Source organism: Chamaea fasciata, unplaced genomic scaffold (assembly GCF_029207755.1).
Source record: "Chamaea fasciata isolate MVZ Bird 193981 ecotype frontalis unplaced genomic scaffold, bChaFas1.0.hap1 SCAF_8, whole genome shotgun sequence".
Classification (NCBI taxonomy): Eukaryota; Metazoa; Chordata; class Aves; order Passeriformes; family Sylviidae; genus Chamaea; species Chamaea fasciata.
In genome coordinates, this window is record NW_027094093.1 from 38,895,150 (window position 1) to 38,907,307 (window position 12,158).

General features: G+C 46.1%; 1 protein-coding gene across 2 annotated transcripts in view; it reads left to right on the plus strand.

Moving 5' to 3' along the window:
* Positions 1-839: 839 nt before the first annotated feature.
* Positions 840-12,158, plus strand: part of PKP4 (plakophilin 4) — a 40,061-nt gene continuing 28,742 nt past the window's right edge. For both annotated transcript variants that reach the window (XM_066190504.1, XM_066190505.1), the window contains exon 1: positions 840-973. In XM_066190504.1, coding sequence (XP_066046601.1) covers positions 845-973 — 129 coding nt within the window. In that variant the 5' untranslated portion in view covers positions 840-844. The remainder of the gene's footprint in view (positions 974-12,158) is intronic.

A 12,158-nucleotide genomic window follows, 5' to 3' on the forward strand; every position in this document is an offset into this window, starting at 1 on the left:
TCTGAAAACCTAAAATGAAATATGGACTACTTCTAACATTAGACCTCACAAGCTTTATTTTCTGAAGGAAATTAAAGCATGGTATCTGTGTAAAAGCTTTGTGAATACCACTTACTTGCTGTTTTCAAAGTGTTAAACACTCTTCATAAGTATCTCTGTAATATTAGTCAATAGTGACTTTGATAATTGAAGAAATTAATCGCTTTTTCCCGTGGATTGGAATTGTTAGTGTGCTGCCTCTGCAATAGCACAGTTTGGGATTATTGGATGCTAATCCTGTCAGTCCTTTCCACACTATCCATAGCCCAGGGCAATTGCTTTAACTTTAGCATTTTAATTTCCTCTTTTGCAAAAAGAGCATCAGAAGCATTGCTCCCATTAAGCTTTTATTACCATAATTAGCCTCTTCCATAGTTTGCTCCTGACAGCAGAGCATTCTGCTGCTACGTGTCATTCTTCTGTGCTGAAAACTGTGTGTGGTAAACTTGTACTGATCCTGGGCGTTCTCAATAGTTAACACTAGTTAGTATTTTTCATGCATCTTGAATTGTGCTAGTTTTATTAACAACCACAAAATAGCGTTTTTAAAAATAATCTTGAAGCGTCATGCAGCCTGCTTGCTCCTGCCCAACCTTCGAGTTGTGTGGGTGATTCTGGTGTCCATTTGTGAAGGTGAAACAGTCACACAACAGAGACTGAGTAATGCAAAGTTCTCTGCTAATTTAGTTAAGTTTGGAAAGCTTCTAGAAAAATAAACTAGCATAATTTATAATCCTGAAAACTTGGATTTAAACATCACTGGCTGAAATGTAAACTATCTTAAAATCTTGTTATTACAGGCAAAATGCCAGCCCCTGAGCAGAGCCCGATGGTGGAGGAGGGGCTGCCGCAGACAGCACAGGAGACTTCCACAGGCCCAGGCATGGAACCAGAGACTACTGCCACCACCATTTTAGCTTCTGTCAAGGAACAGGTATCCGCCTCATTTTCAGCCGTTCATCAGTTCACCGTGTGTGTGGAGTTAACGCTGGCTCCTCCTGCACTGCTGCAACAACCATCACTGTTTGTTTCTGGGGCATGTGGCCCAGGCCCCTGTAGTCTGTTTCGCCTATCGGTTTTAGAATCTGGATATAAGGGGTTCGGTTACCTGCATGAAACAGAGGCATCATTCTGCTATTGTGTATCCCCTGGAATGTCTGCACTGCTGTTGTAAGTCAGACTGGAAATGCTGGTTTAGTGGCAAGGAAAGAAGAAAAGCTGGTGTAGAATTGATGCAACTTTGGAATCAGCCCTTGTAAGTCCTGCAAAGCACAGTGTTCAGTGCTACAGAGTCCTGCACATACAGATTGGGTGTGATTAGTTGTACTTTATTAAAGAATGGGCTTTATACTCTGAGTTTGGTTTCAGTTATTGATACCAAGGTAGTAATACATTTTAAATCTCCAGCGCATTTATGGGTGTGTATCTAAAGTGATAGTTTCTGTAGGAAAGACAAAATTGCATTTTTAATCAAATTCAGCCTTAATTTGTGAAGATCATTCAAGTGGGAAAAATTGCAGTTCTACAAGGAAACGCTCCAGTTAAAGTTTCTATTGTTTTTTTCTTTTTTAAAGAACACAAAGGGAGAAGGGGTACTTTGGCTTTCATTGTATCGTACTGAGAAGTAGTGGTCATCTCTATTGACTTCATACACAAACTTTAACATCTAAATCTCAGAATAAATCTGCTTTGCTGTCTCTGTTTTGGAACTTACATTAAGATAAATCTCGACTTAATTCAAGATGGTAGTTCTGAATGCAAACACTCGATGTATTAGTTCTTGTGTTGTCCCATATTAATATTTTTAAACAAGGTGAGAATTAGGTTACAACTTCTTGATATCAACAGTTTTCATACCCATTATACCTTTCTTGTTAAACACAAATTTTCTGCAGAATGATGAAATTTCGATCTTAATTTTCATGCCTAATTTAATAGTTTCAGAAGTAATTTAAGATGACAGTAGCAACCCTAAAAGTTTCTTAGCAGTGTTAAAATTAATATTCACATTTGCAGTGTGTAGGGTATCATTGCCAGAGGCTGCTGCAGTGTGAGAAGTCATCCAGGAGTTACAGATACCTTCAGTCCCCTCTCAGCAAACAGCAGTTTGTGCCATCTTAGCCTGTCACAAATGGCCATTAGGGCCCATTTGCCTGAAGTACATTGGTGGTTGCTTTAAGTCTGTCCATTTGAAGTTGCAGCTCACGAGGGGGTGCTCACTGGTGAGCAGTGGCACTGTCACAGCTGGGCTCCCCAGGGTGCAGTGTCACAGCTGGGCTGTGCAGGCAGGATCCCCAGGGTGCAGTGTCACAGCTGGGCTGTGCAGGCAGGATCCCCAGGGTGCAGTGTCACAGCTGGGCTGTGCAGGCAGGATCCCCAGGGTGCAGTGTCACAGCTCTGTTCTGCAGGCAGGATCCCCAGGGTGCAGTGTCACAGCTCTGTTCTGCAGGCAGGATCCCCAGGGTGCAGTGTCACAGCTCTGTTCTGCAGGCAGGATCCCCAGGGTGCAGTGTCCCAGCTCTGTTCTGCAGGCAGGATCCCCAGGGTGCAGTGTCACAGCTCTGTTCTGCAGGCAGGATCCCCAGGGTGCAGTGTCCCAGCTCTGTTCTGCAGGCAGGATCCCCAGGGTGCAGTGTCCCAGCTCTGTTCTGCAGGCAGGATCCCCAGGGTGCAGTGTCACAGCTCTGTTCTGCAGGCAGGATCCCCAGGGTGCAGTGTCACAGCTCTGTTCTGCAGGCAGGATCCCCAGGGTGCAGTGTCACAGCTCTGTTCTGCAGGCAGGATCCCCAGGGTGCAGTGTCACAGCTCTGTTCTGCAGGCAGGATCCCCAGGGTGCAGTGTCCCAGCTGGGCTCTGCAGGCAGGATACCCAGGGTGCAGTGTCACAGCTCTGTTCTGCAGGCAGGATCCCCAGGGTGCAGTGTCACAGCTGGGCTCTGCAGGCAGGATCCCCAGGGTGCAGTGTCCCAGCTCTGTTCTGCAGGCAGGATCCCCAGGGTGCAGTGTCACAGCTGGGCTGTGCAGGCAGGATCCCCAGGGTGCAGTGTCACAGCTCTGTTCTGCAGGCAGGATCCCCAGGGTGCAGTGTCCCAGCTGGGCTCTGCAGGCAGGATACCCAGGGTGCAGTGTCACAGCTCTGTTCTGCAGGCAGGATCCCCAGGGTGCAGTGTCACAGCTGGGCTCTGCAGGCAGGATCCCCAGGGTGCAGTGTCCCAGCTCTGTTCTGCAGGCAGGATCCCCAGGGTGCAGTGTCACAGCTGGGCTGTGCAGGCAGGATCCCCAGGGTGCAGTGTCCCAGCTGGGCTGTGCAGGCAGGATCCCCAGGGTGCAGTGTCACAGCTGGGCTGTGCAGGCAGGATCCCCAGGGTGCAGTGTCACAGCTCTGTTCTGCAGGCAGGATCCCCAGGGTGCAGTGTCACAGCTGGGCTGTGCAGGCAGGATCCCCAGGGTGCAGTGTCACAGCTCTGTTCTGCAGGCAGGATCCCCAGGGTGCAGTGTCACAGCTGGGCTGTGCAGGCAGGATCCCCAGGGTGCAGTGTCCCAGCTGGGCTGTGCAGGCAGGATCCCCAGGGTGCAGTGTCACAGCTGGGCTGTGCAGGCAGGATCCCCAGGGTGCAGTGTCACAGCTCTGTTCTGCAGGCAGGATCCCCAGGGTGCAGTGTCACAGCTGGGCTGTGCAGGCAGGATCCCCAGGGTGCAGTGTCACAGCTCTGTTCTGCAGGCAGGATCCCCAGGGTGCAGTGTCACAGCTCTGTTCTGCAGGCAGGATCCCCAGGGTGCAGTGTCACAGCTCTGTTCTGCAGGCAGGATCCCCAGGGTGCAGTGTCACAGCTCTGTTCTGCAGGCAGGATCCCCAGGGTGCAGTGTCACAGCTCTGTTCTGCAGGCAGGATCCCCAGGGTGCAGTGTCACAGCTCTGTTCTGCAGGCAGGATCCCCAGGGTGCAGTGTCACAGCTGGGCTCTGCAGGCAGGATCCCCAGGGTGCAGTGTCCCAGCTCTGTTCTGCAGGCAGGATCCCCAGGGTGCAGTGTCACAGCTCTGTTCTGCAGGCAGGGATCCCCATGCCCAGGACAGCTCCTGCTGCAGCTGCAGCTCTGCTGGGTCCCGCTGAGCAATCAGTCAGGGCAGCGCTGTCGGGAACAGCTCCAGACACGGGTGTGCTCTAAAGGCTTTTGTTAGTGTTCCGTTGCCTGCCCAAGCAATGTTTGTGTCTTTTTAATAGTGCTAGAGAAAAATTTGTATGAAATGTTTCTTTCTTTGGAAAAGGAGGTTAAAACCTCTTCCTCTTTCCATTTATAGAAGGACTATTAAATATGTGGTTATAACATAACTAAGTTCTGATGAAAACTCAAAAAAGTTAAATTGTCATTTATCATTACCCTTACACAAACTCCAGAACTGGAGCCTTCCTGTGAAATGTACAGACACATAAAATGAGCGTGAGGGGAGGAAGATGTGAATTGTCCTGCAGTCTTGGAAGTGATAATGTGAAGGAATTAAGAGCTGAACTGCTGCCTTCTGGTATTTTTTTCTGTTGATAATAATTATGGACACTGACATGTTCAACACCCTTCCTGTGTGGCAGAAAGCCCAGAACAGAATATTTTCCAGTGAAGTTCTTTATTAAGCTTGAACAGAAACTGCTACACTGTTTGCTGTTTCCTTTGGTACAGGAATTGCTCTAGGTGCAGCAGGTCACTGTTTGTAAAATAGAGCTGCCACACCCTGACCCGAGTGTTTCAGAAACACTGCGGTGGAAACACAATCAAGAAAAGCCCTTATTATTACTTATCAAATTGGGCAAGATTTTAACTTAATTAAAACTTTAAAAATTACTACAGTAGTTCTAAGATAGAGAAATGTATTGAATTCTTTCAAGCTTTCTGCCACAGCCCTGAAACGATAGTTACGATTATGTAAAAAGTTGCACTAATTAGCCATGAACCCTACAAGCTGCTTCTAAATAAAGTTTCCATTTGTTTCCGTTTGTTTCGATTTCCTAGGACCTCAAATCAGTGTTTAGCAACTATTTTACCAAACTGGAGTGTGTCCTCTTGACTCTGCTCAGTCCCTCCTTGAGTCAGGTGTCAGACAGATGGGTCAATCTCCCTTGGTCATATTTTAGGAAAGGAACATTTTGGTTCACTCACAGAGTTATAAAATAACACGAGCAGAGCAGGTGTAACCTGTGAAGAAATTCAGATCAGTGCAGCTTTGTGCTTTTCTGACAAAGCTCAATATCTGTCTTAAGGTGAACGTGAGCCCAGGTGGGCGAGAAAGCCAAAGGCACCTGGCCCTTGTCAAACCTTGCGTGGCCATCAGGACGAGGGCAGTGCCCATCCCCTGTGCTGCCCCTGCTGAGGCATTTCCAGCTCTGGGGGCAGTTTGGGCTGCCTCAGGATAAGAAAGACATTGTGGGGCTGGAGCGTGGCCAGCGAAGGGAAGGGAGCTGGGAATGGGGCTGGAGAATTCCTGAGGGAGCTGGGAAAGGGGCTGAGCCCGGAGAAAAGGAGGATCCAGAGGGATCTTTTCCCTCTCTGGAATTCCCTGCCAGGAGGGGACAGCCGGGGGGGATTTGGGATCTGCTGCCAGGGAACAGGGACAGGAGGAGAGGGAACGGCCTTGGGCTGGCCCAGGGGAGCTCAGGGTGGACAGCAGCAGGAATTTCCCCATGGAAAGGGAGCTCAGGCCTTGGCAGGAACTGCCCAGGGAGCTTTGGAGTGCCCATCCCTGGAGGTGTCACCTGGAGGTGGCACCTGGGGACAAGGTGGGCATTGGGCACAGGTTGGACTCAGTGGTCTGGGAGGGCGTTTCCAACCTCAGTGATTCTGTGATTCTAATAGATTAATTCCTTCCTGAATGCAGGGAAATCCCAGGACTAATTGTAATAAAGCTGAAACATATTTTCAGATTTTTTGTCTTTATGTGGATTTAAAGATGGATTTGATGACGGATTTTGAGTATTTTGGATTTTGAGTTGTGGCCTTTTTATTTTTTTATTTGGGGAGGGGATTGTTTTCTATGGGTTTGTTTGAGAGGAGGTTTGGGATGTTTTTTCCTTTAAAGGTGTATTTCACTTCTAAAACGTTACGAGGCTTCCATACTACCATGGATAGAAGTATATTAGGAATTGCTGAAACAAGTTTTAAATAAAAGTAAAATGTGTCTATACTTCTGAATCCTGCATAGATAAGTTATGTAGGGAGTCTCTTATCCATGTTATAAGTAAATTGAGAATTTTCATAGTAAAATAACAGCTTGTTAAAAATTGTAGGGGCAGCATGGTAGCAGTAACTTTTGGGGGGGTTGGAATGTAGGGCAGCTAATTGCCAACTGCTCCTCGTAAGTTTGTGGAATCACTGCTATTTTCTGTGTTCAAGCTGTATGCTGCTGGATTTGGAATGAACTGCTGCTGAATTGACAAGATTAAATGGGATCATTTGGATTGTGAATTTCATGCTTAGCACATTAGTTTTCAGTGGCTGGGCTGAGAAAAGGTCTTGCAGGAAAAGCCACTCATCAATGCAGTTTTCAAAAGTAACCGGAATATGCTGATTTTAACGTCTTTGCTAAGACAGAAGCACTTGCAGCAGTGGCTGTTTTTTTTAGTTTGTTCTTTGTGACACTTAGAGATGGGCAATTTTTCACCTTTTCTTTTGTAAAGAGGTGACAGAGTAAGGACTATTGGATATGTTTTCAGATGGATAATAATGCATCTCTTGGGTTTCCCTACGTGTTTTTCTAGAAGTGCTGTTTGTTCAGGACTTCAGCAAAATCTTTTCCTTTTGTGTAAGTGTATTGACCTGTATCGTATAAATAGAGAATGTGCACCTTGCTTTTTCCCTTCATTATTGTTTAAGTACAATTTTTTTACATTATTTTTGAGGGGTTTTGTAGGGTGTGGGAGCAGGGAGCAAACCTCTATGTTTTTCAGATGGAAACTGAAGGAAGAATGCGTGTTAAAACATCTCATCTTTTTGGATGAGGACTTTTGATATTAACTCTTGGAGATTTCTTTACAGTTCAGATATGTAGCTCTGTACATTCAGTACTCTGTGTAGGCTTATCACTTCATGGAGATACCTGAAAAGAGACTTACTAAATGCACTTCCAGTAACTGGGCACAGCCTTTTCACAGTCTCACTTTGAAATTCTGATTTGCATGCATCTAGTGATCAGTTAGGTGATAAATGTGTGGCAGCTCTGAATTGAAGGCAGTACTTTGTGTTGAATGGACTCCCAAGTTTGGCATGAGTGAAACAAAAATCTTGGTCAACACTTTGTGAATGGCTGGAAGAACTGGGGTTTTCTTCCCACTCTCTTAGTATTGTGTTCAATGGTACAGGTCACTCTTGCCTATTTAATCCCAGAACTTTGAGGTTTAGAGTTTCTGCTGTTTACCAGCATTTTTAGTTTCCATGAGTCAGGTCTGAGATGTCCACTTCCTAAATGTCCTACTCTAGGACAAGTGTAATGCCGCTCCTGTCTCAAGTGGAGTACTGAGCTCCTTTCCTTAATCAAAATTCTCTGTACTGCTCTATCCATATGATGACCTAGAAGTAATTTTCCTTTCTCCTTTGTGCTGTTAGGCTTCAGAGGAGAAACTCCCCTTGAAAAAGAGCCTGTCTGGAGTGGTGGGTGCCTCTGACATATACTGGAGTATTGACACCTTTTGTAGAACACCTGGTGTATATTATCGGCTTCTCTGCCCAGCAGCCACTGAGCCCTGGTGCCCAGCTGGCAGAGCAGTGCCTCAGCTCCAGCACTGACCAGAGCTGCCCGAGTGCTGCCACACAGCTTCAGAGAGGATGTGTCAGAGGCAGCCTGGGAAAGCCTCCAGTGCCATTCTTCCCTCCTGCCACTGGCAACAGAAAGCTTTCTATGAAATGCTAAAATTTTGATCTCTCGTCAGCTAGAGCAGCACTAAACTGTTGTACCAGACTAGTGAACAATGCATGCATAAAAGTATTAAGGGCTTTAATGGTCTGCTGCTGTTGAATGCAGAGTAAGTGTGATCAGCCAGTAATTGTAGCTGTGTCATCTCACATCCTGTAATCTGTGATTCTCTCTACACTGTCCAATTTTTTATCTTTTGTCTTCTATTTTGGAAGATACTGAGATACTGAAAGCATGCAAATGCAGTTGTGTGCGTGAGTAAACTTAATTTTTACAGAAAATGTTAAGGTTGCTCTAATATGGTTAGTTAGAAGTACGGGCTTTTTCTGCAATAGTTTCTGGTAGAGAATTTGAATATTGGGTCACTACAGTATGACATCCATTTTGGAAAGTACGGTATTCTCTGTGGGTTGAAGTAGTCTGTTGCTTGATCTAACTCTGAATTACAGCAGGTGGGAACAGAGGACTCTGCATAGATGAGTGCAAGAGGTTAACCTGAAGGAAGGTGTAAATCAACTTCTGTTTTGTTTGTCCTCTTCTTTGTTGCATGTTTGTATCATGAAAATATCCAAAATATAGTTGCCTTTTCTATAGCACTGTGTGGACTTTCACAGGTGTTGGAAGTTGTGTGGCTCTGCACTGTGGTTGCAGTTGGATAAGAAATAGTAAACACAAGGTAAAATATTCCTCTCATTGCAAACTGCACTTTCTTAGATGAGTAACTTGAGCTATTGAAAGTGGCTCAGCTCAATTGTTCTACAGACAACGCTTTTGTGATTAGAACACGTTTCATAGTTCAGTTTGCGATTACCTTTGTAATAGTTCATAGACAGTGACATTTGGCATTTGAAGCAACTTAGCATATCCCAGTGTTACTGCAGCTGGGAGTACCAGCCCACCCTAGCCCAGTCTTCTGCCACAGCAACCACTGAGAACTGGTCAGTCAAGAAGCTGCAAGAGATACCTTTGTTCATTGGAGGCATTGTCTCCTCTGATGTCCAGCTGGCCAGTCTGGCTCTGGCTAGCCAGGCATGAGCCATCCAAGAGGAATCTCTGACTTCTCTTCACTGCTTGTGTAATTGCTGCTGATTCTTGCAGAGCTGTCACCAGGAAACCTTTCACTAGCCACCTGGACCACTGTTTGTTTGAACTTGTCTGTGCTTTTCCTGAGGTGCCCAAATCACAACAGAGCAGGAAGAAAGTAATTTTTATTTTTCAGTGTGTGAATGTGGATTCCTCATTCTCATCTGTGAGGGATAAAAGTTCCTCATTAACATAAATGAAAAAGGTGAATCTGCAACATGGTATCATGATAGGATGCAGATAGAAGGCACAGAATTGCCCCTAAACCCTCTTTTATTATCCGGTGCCTGCAACAGGAGAATGGCGGTCCTTGTGGTCAGTTGTGCAAACAGCATTCCCATTACTTGTTTCCAAATACTTGCTGGCAAGAGCCCAGCACAGTGTGTTAGTGGTTGTTGCCCCTTGCCCCGGAGTCACCAACCTCTCAGAGACACTCAGCTTTCACATGGAAAGGGGGCTCAGCTGCTGAGATTGGTGTGACTGGCCTTGCCTGTACCTTGGTGCAGTGAAATGTCATCCCAAGTGAGATTCCTGCTGGGCAGAGCTCCACAAGGATGAACAGTCGGTGATCTGGAGTGAGCACTACACCAGCACGGGGTTTAGCCCTTCTCCGAAAGCTTCAGCCTCCCAGAGGAGATTGGACAGTTAGTTCCAAAATGTTCTGGGCTCTGGTTTTCACTGACAGCAGCCTGTGTGCCTGCAGTGGTGCAGCTGCTCTCCTGCCCCGTGTGTGTGTGTGTGTGCTTCCTGATCCGGAGCTGGAATTGTGGATAAAGCTCTCTTTTATTGTAGTTTCCTATGGAGAATTATGGCCTGTGGCTTTGCAGTGGAATTTTAGGTTATGAACATAAAACCTGCAGTTTGATAAGGTGATTAAGTAGTTGCTGCCAAAGAGGTTTATAGAATTACAGGGGTCTTTTTTCCCCTCAATGTATGTTGAATAATTTTGAATAGAAGTAGTTGTGGCCAAGCCAGTGTAGTGTGTCTGTCTGAGAAGATTTGTTTGCTCCTTGGGATGCAGCATGGCAGTGTGCTCTGTAATTTTGTCTGTGATTTTACTATGTGCTTCCCACATAGGTGTTCTGCTGCAAATGCTAATAAGCTTATTGAGAGTTGTATTTGAGTCCTGCAATGTGTCAATAGCCAGTGCTGTAAGAGTCAGTGAGTTGTGATTTGTGCCCAGGGCAGCAGCTCTGTGCGGGGAGCATCCTGTTCAAGGAGTGAACTCTCCCACTGCTCCCAGAGAGGGTGGATAGAGAAACAAATTCCAATAGGTTCCTGCCAGAACTAGTGTGATGTCTGATAGATACACGTGGGGGTATGTCCACTCAGAGTGGTATAAAATTTCATTTATAAGGAAGCATAAGCTAGAAAGGTGATCAATTTAGAGCTGGTTAGGGTTTAGTTTTCTATAATAATAACATGATTTAAGGTTAAAGGAAAATGTTTGAAGCATGAGATATTCCAGCTGTAAAAAAAATGGTAGCTCTAAAACTATCCATCTTGTGTATTTATGCAGGTATTTAAGACATAGCACCTGCTGCAGATATCAAATTTACGAAGACATATGCAACAAGTCAGCCCTCACTGTTTCAAAGTTTGTAAACTGCTGCTGCACTGGACTCCCAGTCTGGGCATGCCAGGATGTACTCAGACTAGAAAATGGAGCTGGAGTTGGGGGTTTTTTCCTTACTTTTCTCACTTGCAAAAGCACCCTGGATCTTCCTGAGCATCAGCATGATTTAAAACTGGCAGATGAGTTGCAGGCCTCTTACCCCTCTGCCGTTCTGTGCACTGTGCAGTTTGTGGCTTTCTGGTCAACACCAAGATGAAGTGAGGAACAATGTAAACAGACAGCTGACGGTGTTGTTCCCAACTCAGCAGTGCAAGTGTCTCTGAAGTGACCAAATTGAGGGCTGGTGGCTTTTTCTCCTCTTTCTCCTTAGCTCCATTTTACTGATAGAATACAAGTGGGGTTTGCTTTTAAATGTAGTTTAAATAAATTAAGTAAGATTTATTGCTCTGTTGTCCACTTATGTCATTCACCTCTTCTACTCTCAAGAAAAATAGAAGTGTAGTTCTGTTTTAACTGGCTTGGAATTTTTGTAGTGTGGGGCAAAAAATATAGATTTTTATTTAAATGGGCAATTTATTACTTGATATGTTATACAACAAGAGATTTTCTAGAATAATGTGTTCATTAAAGCTTCTGTCGGTAATGAAAAGGGAAATTAATAGAGATTGGTTGAATGGAAGCAATTAATGCCTTGCATGTTTTATTTTATTCATCTAATTAAAAGATCAGTAAATAACAATAGGTTCAGATTTGCAGTTTGCATCCATGACATTGCTGTTTAAATATTGGTTTAATAGTAAGGAACAGGAAACGTGTCCTGGATGCAAACCCGCTTTTTCTGGCCAAAACCGGGGATGGTGGCGTGCTTGTTCAGTTTGGTTAGGGAGTTCTCAGAAATGTTTGGATGTGTCCACAATCGCTGGTCTCCTCTGGAAGGGCAGTCAACTGTGTGTGTGTGCAGCAGCCACTTTGGTGTAGGGGCTCAGATCAGATTCAGAAAGCACTTTTTCAGTTTTGTCATCTAATCCAGTCATTTTGGCAGCAGGGCAGCTGCTCTTTGCCTGGGGCCTGAGCTGCCTGCCTGATGGCATAGGTACTAACTAGCCTTCTTTTGGGGGGTTCTTGGAGGGCATCTCGTTGTGTTGTTGGTAGAAAAATCTGTATCTCAGCTTCTTAGGATCGCTTTTTCCTACACTTACCTGAGCCTCCTGCTGTTAGTCCAAGGCTCCTGGGGGCTGTGGAAGCTCTCGGGGCTGGAGCAGGGAGCAGAGGTCCCTGTGGAGAGCTGGGAGCCTGGGACACTGCTGGAGCACCCTTCATCCTACTGGGGAGGGGCACAAGAGTGCTCGGTGACAGGACAGGGGTCCTGCCCCATTCCGGGGGTGTGGGGTGTGAGGGAGCAGGGAGCAGGAGCTGATGGATGCCCCAGGCTCCACACAGCCACAGGGCAGGGGTCCTGCCCCATTCCGGGGGTGTGGGGTGTGAGGGAGCAGGGAGCAGGAGCTGATGGATGCCCCAGGCTCCACACAGCCACAGGGCAGGGGTCCTGCCCCATTCCGGGGGTG